Raw genomic sequence first — 9,984 nt, forward strand, 5'->3', positions numbered from 1 at the left:
ATTGTAACAAAAATATTACATTTTAGTACTGAGTTATGATCAAATACTGTATTATGATAAACAACTAAGCGCCTATCACTGAACAGCACACCTCAAAAATGATTGAATGAATGGACATTCGGTGCCACCCAGATGAGGATGGGTTTTCTTTTGAGTCCGGTTTCTTCCTCATGCCATATCGAAATTTTTCCTTGCCACGGTCGCCACTGGCCTGCTCATTAGAGATAATCTTGCATTTATATGGAACGAAATTATAGGCATTAAACATAAATTCCCTTGCACAACTTTATAACCGCTTTATCTCTGTAAAGCTGCTTTGAGATGATGCCCGCTGTTAAAAGCGCTATAAAAAAAAAAAAAAAAAAAATAAGTGAGTCCATTTACATATTGCAATCTAATCACTCACTAAATTCTAATTGGAGACTGTTAAACTGTTAAACCACTTTTGTGCAAGCAGGTTTGCACAACTGGCATGCACTGTGTTTATCTGCGGTGTTCTTTCTCTTCACTGTGGTCTAAACATTCAGTTCTGACGTTGTACAGAAACAAACAAGGAGTAGCTCAAGTTTTTTTAGTTTATTTATTTATTTATTTTTGAGTTGTGCAGGCCTGCAAGGGTCGTGCATTTTTCATAATGATGCGAACTCAAGTGCAAACTTGAAATGTTTATTACTTGTTTAAAACAGTCAGGAGAGAAAAGATAAAATATAAAGGCTTCTCTGTTATCACTGCATCTGACTTGTCAGCATTAAAGCAAGACCATAAAAGAATTGTGATGGAAAGGATTTACTTATTTATGTGAAATGAATTCCTAATGCAGTGTTCACCTCCAAATAATAGGTGTCTAAGTGTACCAACGGGAGTTGTAAAGAAGACCGTGTGTGTGTGTGTGTGTACTGCATGGGCGTCCTACCTTGGCCCTTGTGATTGACCTCTTTGGCGCTGATGACTTTATTGATGACGCTCTGGAGGAAGTCGTTCTCTCCTGCCACCCTGGGTGAAAAACGGGAGATGTTCAGCTGCCTGTGGCGGATGGCGTCATCCAGCGCAAGCCTGGAGTTCACACACGATGACGGGCAACACACCACAGGGAGGGAGAGGGAGACGGGGAGGGGTAGAGAAAGAGCCAGCAATAAAGAAAGACAAATGAAGGCAAAAAAAATAAAAAATGAAGAGTGAAAGATGAAGATGAACAGAACATGAAGGAAGAGAGGATGGGAGGATGATAAAGGGAATAGGGGAGGAAGGGGAGAGAAAAGAGGGAAAAGACCAAAACAGTGATGCAAATACCATGACAGGAGACAAAAGCCATTTTGTTAGCACACAGTGATCAAGGGTGGGTAATAAAAGAGACACAGAGAGAGAGAGAGAGCAATTTAAGAGATGTGCCCACTCCACTCTGAGCCCTGACAAGACACAAGCCTGAAGAGACGTGTCCTAATGCTGGACAAGAAGCTGCCCTGAGGGTGTGTGTGACAGTGGCTGAAACTCATGTCCCTAGCACCAGAAGGACTAGCCATCACAACTTAAACAGGAGGGACACACGGCGAGAGAGGAACCCTTGTGCTGTGTGAATACTAAGTACAAGTACAAAAATGCTATATATTATTAGTGTATTCAAGTATGGAAGCTGCATAAGCGTTAGTGAGAGCTGAATATACGCAGGAGAAAGCGTGTTTAGGTGTGTGCATGTCTGTGTGGCCAAGAGCGTAAAGATACAAACCACTGATAAGCACACACACAACACAACAAGAACACAAACCACAGACAATCTTCTACAGAATCAGGTTGTGGCAATTCCTTTTTAAAAAAATAATTAAAAAATAAATAAATAAATAAAAAATTGCCCCTGATGCAAAACCTGTTCAAACAATATACATTTTAGAAACTAAATTAGAAAAAAAAAAACACATCTTTACACTCAAAATTAATCGTCGCACCACGTTTATATACACATGCTTTTTATAAGCGATGGTGAATTTGGAGTACATGGATTTTTTCTTTTCTATATACATTAAACTGCAGGAACAATTTGGAGTTCCGTGTGTAGTTTCCGCTGTAGCAAGCAGGCAAAAAAAAAAAAAACATTATTCCCCATGTGACGAGATATAAAGCCTGTTGCAGTTCCAACGAGAACCCTTTTATGTAGAGCTTGTTCTACATATCCTTTATCCTTTTTGGGACTCATCAACAAAAAGAAGCCAAGCCAAGACTACTGGATGCGTGTTGGATGTTGAATTACATAAAATTCCTTGCTTACAGTCCAGATACACCAGTAATACGAGTGAATGGTGATCGCTGGTAGCTTGTAATAGTTTTATTGCTTTAAGCAAGACCATTAAAAGTGGTCATGTTTGGCACAACAATGGTTAACATGACCACCTTGGACTTGGTTCAGGTTCAACAACTTGTTTTTTTGAGGGAGAATTAATGCACATATATTTTTGTCTAGGTTTCAAAACATAAAATTGGGAGAAAAATGGCAGCAAAGCGACACTACAACGCCGTGACCAATATCCTGTGATCTCGTCAAAATGTGAGCGTGTGGAGAAAAAAAAAAAAGCCTCTCAATTCCCTCTTTTCAATGTCGAATGCCCCTGAACTGCCTATAATTACCAGCAGTTTCAGCATAGGAAGAGAGATTTGTTATAATACGGATGTGAAAAGTGACCGTTGGAACTGCGGTCATTAACCAACAGTTTTAACATTGAGGTGTTAGCCAACACTGCTAATAAGAAAACCCTACCGAGCAGAGGCGAAACACAATTTTGACCACAAACACCCTACTGACAAGACAGCTCTGGGCTAATGGTGTAAATAATTAGATTAGATTAGATTAGATTAGATTAGATTAGATTAGATTAGATTCAACTTGTCACTGTTCAAGGTACATGTACAGAACCAATGAAATTCTGTTAGCATCTAACCAGAAGTGCAAAAGTGGCCTATTTACAGTAAATAGCAGTAAAGGTCAATAATTAGCACATTCTACCATGCAGTTTCACCAGCCACAGAATTCAACCTCATCATCTGCTTATGGTTCACAAAATGCTTGTGACGTACCAGGTCAAAGTAAAAAATAAAAATGATCTCAAATTCTCTCTCTTCCATGTACTGTTTTTTTATCTCTATAGTAAAGATCCTAAACACCATGGCTGAACTGTAAATCTCAACACCTACTATTTATACATACTGTCTGACATCCTGGCAATTTTGTGCAACTGTGCAGTTACTGTGGGCTATTTTATTTTTTTTTTTACGAAACCTGACAGACTTATTCTGAGACAAAACTGCAGTATATCATCAAGACAAAGCAAGAGGCTCATAGAGAGCACCAAAACAAGCATCTGTAACACCCATATTTCCTCCCAATCACCTTTTGACCTTAATTTTAAAGCAGTCTATTATCATAAACATTTCGAAGAACAACATTATCTCAGGAAGCGACTCGATTTCTATGATCTCTTCTATCTTTTGGCAGTACAGTTAATGGCCTTCACATCCTCTACAGTGGGCAGCTCCTAAAACGACATGTCCGTGGAGACCAGAAACACACACTGGTACTGAATGTATGCAATACGATAACTTTGGAGAAAATGCTTCGTATCGGAGGAATGCATGAGGGGACATAATTGCTTCCAGTCTCATCCTAGAAAAGGTTAAAACGCCAGCAGGCGCGCTAAAAGAGTTCCAATTAGAGCGAGAAACCTGGGAGAGAAAGGGTTACTTGCTCCTCATGGACAGGAGTTAATGAGTTCTGCTTAATTGAGCCAGGAGGTAACAGGCAGGAACAAGCGGTCCAGGCTATGGCTAATCACGTACCAGGAGCTTTAAACTACAGAAAACCTAGCGTGTGTGACCCAGGAGGACGCCCAAGGCGCAGGGCAGGAGTTAAAGGTGTCGGCTCCGATCACCTTTAACACCTGTTCTTTATGCTTTATTCACGGCTTGGGTTTAATGCCCGTGCGCTTAAAACGTTCACATACATGGTTGTGCCGTGCACGGTTAAACCGTCAGAAACGCAGATGGTGATGCGGCGCCACAAGTAATAGACTTCCTGATAAATGTATACTACTTGCTCTCAGTGAATTTAGTTTTGTAGGAAAAGGAGCAAGACATTCTAGCAATGAACAGCATCATGAAATCCCACCCTGTTTAACAAGAATAAAATTCTTTCCCCTTCAACCAAGGATTACACGGCCAAAAGCATACCAGCAAACAATGTCTGCTGTTAATCAGCTGATAGTGTAAAGCAATTACCTACTGGGCATTTAATTCCTTGAATATGAGACAAGGACCACACCAAACCTCTTTTATTCTCTAGACACATTAATGAGAAATCGTGCCAGGACAATACAAGTACTATTGGTAATGCATAAGTGCATTATTCAAACTGCAAGTGTGGTCATAATCCACGATGTTCAGGAGGCTACATCGGTACTCACGGCTGAAAAGGGATGAAGTGCTGCTTGTCTTCGTCATCCATTTTGCCAGTGATGATATCAGTGACATCCATTACTGGGGGGAGGGGGGGGAAAAAAAGCAAAAGTTAGTCAATACTGCAGGACAGGATGTATTGGGTCTGTGGTGGTTTGCAACTTTAGTCAAATGGCCTCCTTCTGTAAAATTAAGCAGTTCATGGCTACAGCGAGTGTCTGCCACAGTGAGAGCTGGCGGTTACTTGTGGGTTTTGGAGACAGTAGGGTGCTGATAAAAGCACCACTGCTGAGGTGCCATTTTACTCAGCTTCAGTACTGTACTCTGAGAAAAATTCTTTTTGGAAAGGTGAAGAGGAAGGTGAGAAGGATGGCAGAGAGGGGGGGAAAAAATGATGCTTTTCTCCTTCCCACTTCAAAAAGCTGTTTGATGTCGAAGCTGACAGTTGCACATCCTCCCACATCATCCTCTGTTCTCACATGCATTGGGGGAAAAAGGAAAAAAAAGAAAAGAAAAAAAAACCACTCAGACCACATCAAAGCATGAAGGCTGTCTATACACCCCATCGGATTACAACACTGTCACAGAATATACTGTATACGCATCCCATGGATATAACCGATATGTATATTGTAATATGTATATTATTCTGATATAATAGAAAATACAGATCTGTACAAGACGTATACACTTTTTCAAAAGTGTGATATAAAGCTTGTTTGACTATCTGGTTGCATTTGCGGGATCATCTTTAGTAACTGTCTGATCCCCTTAATGCTGTTACAAGTTTATTGATATTTTGGGAAATTACCAACAAAAATACCTAAAAAATAATAATTTCAATAATTAATCAATTAGGGAAAAAAAACCTTAAGATTTCTGATTAGGCCACGCCCACTGTGTGTGGGCTTAAATCTAAACAGAGAAACAAATACAGATATGTGGAGAACTAAACAGATACAGATAATAGGATTTTGTGATGGCCTTAATGTATCCTAAGCACAATAGGTGCATTTTGGACCCTTTGAACGCATTACATACAAACACTGCGTAAAGCCTGACAAATTGACTGCGTAGAGGAAAAAAAAGCAATCGCATCTGTGCCAATAAGCACATCAAGATGAACCCACTGAGTTCAATCTCCTCTTATCGGACGGAGAAACGAGAACTGATTTTCTTGGGTGATGAGCAGTCGGCTGAGAGCCAATCTAATTAGTTTGCTGTGGAGCAGCCATTTCTGCCACCAGGGAGAAATCATTCACCAATTCCTCATTCTACTCCTATGACCTCTGATTATCAAAAATCTTCACGTGACTAGGTGAAAAGCTTTTAAGACGAGATTGTTCACTTCCTGTCTCACAGGCAAAAACACAGATAATTAACAAATTAGAGAAATTCAAATCTTCATTTTATGATTGGGGAAGAAAAAAAAAAAATTACACAAGTACATGCTCACTGAAAATACTTTACACAAAGTATTCAAAGGTGTAAATATTAATTATTATAGACTTAAAGAGTAATGCAGTGCACTGATTGGTCAATCATGACACCTGATTAATTGCTAGTGTCATAAGAAAATTATGCGAAAGTCTTCCATTTCTCTCATTTCAACCCTTTTTTTTTTCAGGATTGCATAAGAATGTGATTTCCAATTATTCATGTTTCATTATTTTTTATTTATTAAGATAAGGAAAGTGGAATGGTGGATAAGCTGTTGGAGTTCTGAGGAGAAGGTTGTCGGTTTAAATCCAATCACAACCAAGCTGCTACTGCTAGGGCCCTTGAGCAAGGCCCTTAACCCCGAGATAAATGAAAGGAGCTGTTGATAAGGGCATCTGCCAAATGCTTTTTTCGAGCGCACAATCCCAGGAGAACTACTCCTACGTTCACATTTGTGCTACATAATGTGTAAAGAAGCCTGTAAGGCAGTCTATCGGCATGCAGAAACCCCGCTGTTGCGTTACAGCTATCCGATGGACAAAATGTAAACCCTTCTACAGTTGCTTGGATATCTGGAAAGTGTACTGCCTTAGAGGAAGCATGTAATCACAGTTTACCTGCCACTCCGAAAGGCCTTCGGAGCCCGGACGTCAGCTTTTTAGTGTTGTTGTCTCGCAGTTCCATGCGCCCAACTCGAACAATCTGACACACAAAGCTGATTTTCTCTCGCTTCAGATCCTCGCTGCCCAGATCCTGCACAGCAGCCACAAACACACAGCATCTCATTACACAAAAGTATGCGGTATCCTCGGGTCTGCAGAGATGGACTAAGGAGTGCTTCTGAAAAAGGAAAATTGTAATCTCCTGTAGGCTCAAGGTAGATGTGCCAGAATCAAGTGTCTTGTTAACACTGGAATTTATTCCTTATTTTGCTAGGTGGAGGGGGTGACCTATCCACTGATTGGATCTTTTCCAGAGTGTATAAACTTTAACCAAGTGCGCTCTTATGCAAGGTAATTTGTATTGCCCTAATGGTGTCTGATTGGTACAGTGTCTCATTTCCCGTGGTGGGATGTCGAGTTCACATGGGGATAGAGCTGCTACTCTCCATTGGTGCAGTATACTATACAATATTCTAATCAACAGTGGGGGGGCGATGGCTCGTCGTGAAATCAGGTGGTCTGCTAATGCACTGATTCCATGGTCTCTTGATTGAGGTGTAATTATTGTAACACAATACTGTAATTATGATGTTAACCAAAGAAAAAAAAAAGAAAAGAACAAAACAAATTAAAGTCTGACTTCATAAATACTGTAATTACTCAACTGGGACACAATGCCGTCTCTGGCAAAATGGTTTGGTTGCAGTTAGTAAACGCTTGGTTGATTTGTTGAATAAATGTTTACAATTGGAGAGCTACCTCTATACTGTAATGATAGACTTTCTACACTTGGGAATTTAAAAAAAACATAGCACAGGATGGGAAAATTAATGTATGGGAAAAAATAAATAAATCACAAAGAAGTCATCTAAATGAGATCTTTCCCCTGAAGAACACTGGACATTAATTTATTTAGACAAATAAGCAAAGAGCAAAAGAGACAAGATGGATACACACTGTGAACACAGCTCGAAGGTTGTGAAGCTGATCTATGTCTTTGACCAGACCAGAGCTGGACCACCGGACAAGATAGTTTTCGCTGAAAAAGAGAACACATTACGGTTGGGCTTCGTTTGTGCAACACTAATGCAAATGCAAAACCTGATACAATTTGGAGCCATTGATCACTGGGGACTTTGCCGCCTCCTACACCATCCTCATTACTGTATACACAAGGATTCTCTTCCTGGCAAACACTATGCTGTTCCAAAAATCTAATTCACAGTGATTGTGTTTAACAATATTTTAAATTAATATGCATAATTCACATTATTTTGCCTTATGTAGTTTAACAGGCATGGTATATACAATACATAGGCATTCTGATCAGTAGGCCTATTAAACACAGTTTTCCCCATATGATCTGCGTTTTGTGTTTAAAGCTTTTAACAAATGATGATGGATGACAGTTTGTGCATATTTATACCAAAATTGAGAACTTGCGCATGGACCAATAAAATATTTTTGGAGAGAACAAAACTACCATTTGCATTTATTGTAATGGGGTGCCAATTATTTTGAGAAAACATTCTAGAAAAAGAATGCCTGGTGAATTTTTTGCATAGACAATGCAATTGTGTGCAAAGTTAAATTTTATACAATCATTTCAGGCCTGTTAAATGAAAGGGGAGGAGTGGGGGGAATACAGGATTCCTAAAAGAAACTGCCCAAAAATCCCAGTAAGAGATGTAAGAAGTATAATTTGTATACATTTTTTAAAAGCCTGCATTACATTGTGTTTTTGAGCATGTGCATGCACATACACACTACTTAGAGCTACATGTTCCTATATTTAGACACTTCATGCTTTGTGGCTTTGTGTGCACGCATCTGCTCTGTTTGAGAAGGTAAGCGGGTGCCTGTTCCATTTTCTGATGAGCATGTGCATATAATGTGTCTGTACTGAGTGTTTCCCTAAATGAAATACCTGATGAATTTGTACTCATTGGAGTCGTAGAGAGACATTAGCACCTCAGCGTCCTCTCCGATCTTGCACACCACGTTCTTCAACGTCACGAAAAGAGCAAATGATGGCGTGGAAGCAAACTTGGCCTGTCGACTCAGATCCAGATTCTGTTTCTGAGACTAAAACGGGGGGAGGGGGGGAGATAGTGGATTCACAGGTTTTATTAGAAATAATAGTAAATTAAAATACATTCCCATCCACCCCATTCTCAAACATTTAACATCAAGAACAACAAATTCCGTATTCTGATCACAAAACTGAGCTAATTACTGAAAGTCATTCCATCTACACTACAGGTTATAACACTGCTTTCACTGCCATCACCCAACATAAATCAGAAAGGAACCTGACAACTTGAAACGATCGTGTTACTGGGCATGCGGCTGCCCAGTATATATTCATGAGGACAAGGAGCTGGTTATCTGAATTCACACTAAACACAAAACTTTGGGGTGCAAACTTACTTTGTGTGTTGAATGTTCCTGCATGGCAATGCCCCTGGGAACAAATCATGCAAAATGAAGATACATGGGTTGGAGCAACCTGTTAAGTCGCCTGCAACAGAGCTCTGACAACCCTAATGAACCACCTCTGGAATTGACTGGATCGCTAACTGCACCTCCAGGCCTCCTCACCTTACATTAATAGGGTAACTGAGCAAAATCTTCACAAGCACACTCCAAAAACTAAAGAAACATCTTCCCAGAGGAGTTGAGATTATTATAACAGCAAATATGGACTAAATGTGGACTGGGATGGTTCAAAAAGCACAAAGAATCTTATGATAATGTGGTCCACAAACTTTTGTTTGTGTGTAAAAATGTATATGAAGCTTTAAAAAAAATCCACAGAAAATAAACCTAAAATGCCTGAGAAAAACAACTGCTACAAATTCATGCTTGTGTAATATTCACTGTAATAAAGGATGTGCATGTGTAAAAGAAAGAGTAGGCTCCAAAAAAAAAAAAAAGGCATACGATCACATCAGCTGTGCAGTTCACCCAGTTTCCTGAGTCGGTACAAAAATAGAGATCATGCCTCATATACAGAACGCACATCAGACGTGATCTAATCTTCACACCTGTCTATATGCGAGTCCTGCGTTTAAGATTATGATCCACTCTGACACGCTTTAGGGCAAGTATGCACATGTGCGTGCAAACGTTGGACAAGGAGAAAAGAAAAAACAAAAAAAAACTGACAGGAAGTTTGACGGTAAACCTCACTGAGCATACACGAGTTTACACGCATGATTGTGAGAGGTTTCATGGCTGATCTGGAAGCCTGAAAGCTGATTACAAAACCCCAAATTCACACTGGATGAGGTTTACATGTCACCACCTCACACCCCTCCAGCAAAGCTGCTGATACTAGTCACAGAAGACACCAATCATTGCTCAGTATTTGCTCAACAAAATAATGCAAATAAAAATAAATCTGTAATATAAAAAGTCATTACGATATGATATTAATACAGAC

At 39.7% G+C, this 9,984-nt stretch overlaps 1 protein-coding gene across 2 annotated transcripts in view; it reads right to left on the minus strand.

Annotated features, from left to right (window-relative positions):
• The window catches only part of dock1 (dedicator of cytokinesis 1), a 269,769-nt gene that overhangs the window by 219,925 nt on the left and 39,860 nt on the right, over positions 1-9,984 (minus strand). Inside the window, exons 8-12 of one of the 2 annotated variants that reach the window (XM_046852922.1) lie at positions 8,467-8,624; positions 7,497-7,578; positions 6,495-6,630; positions 4,446-4,518; positions 914-993 (exon numbers count right to left, since the gene is read on the minus strand). In XM_046852922.1, the coding sequence (XP_046708878.1) occupies positions 914-993; positions 4,446-4,518; positions 6,495-6,630; positions 7,497-7,578; positions 8,467-8,624 (529 nt within the window). Of the gene's footprint in view, positions 1-913; positions 1,054-4,445; positions 4,519-6,494; positions 6,631-7,496; positions 7,579-8,466; positions 8,625-9,984 lie in introns of both variants that reach the window. The other variant, XM_046852921.1, reaches the window with a different exon arrangement.

This window comes from Silurus meridionalis, chromosome 7 (genome assembly GCF_014805685.1).
Source record: "Silurus meridionalis isolate SWU-2019-XX chromosome 7, ASM1480568v1, whole genome shotgun sequence".
Classification (NCBI taxonomy): domain Eukaryota; kingdom Metazoa; phylum Chordata; class Actinopteri; order Siluriformes; family Siluridae; genus Silurus; species Silurus meridionalis.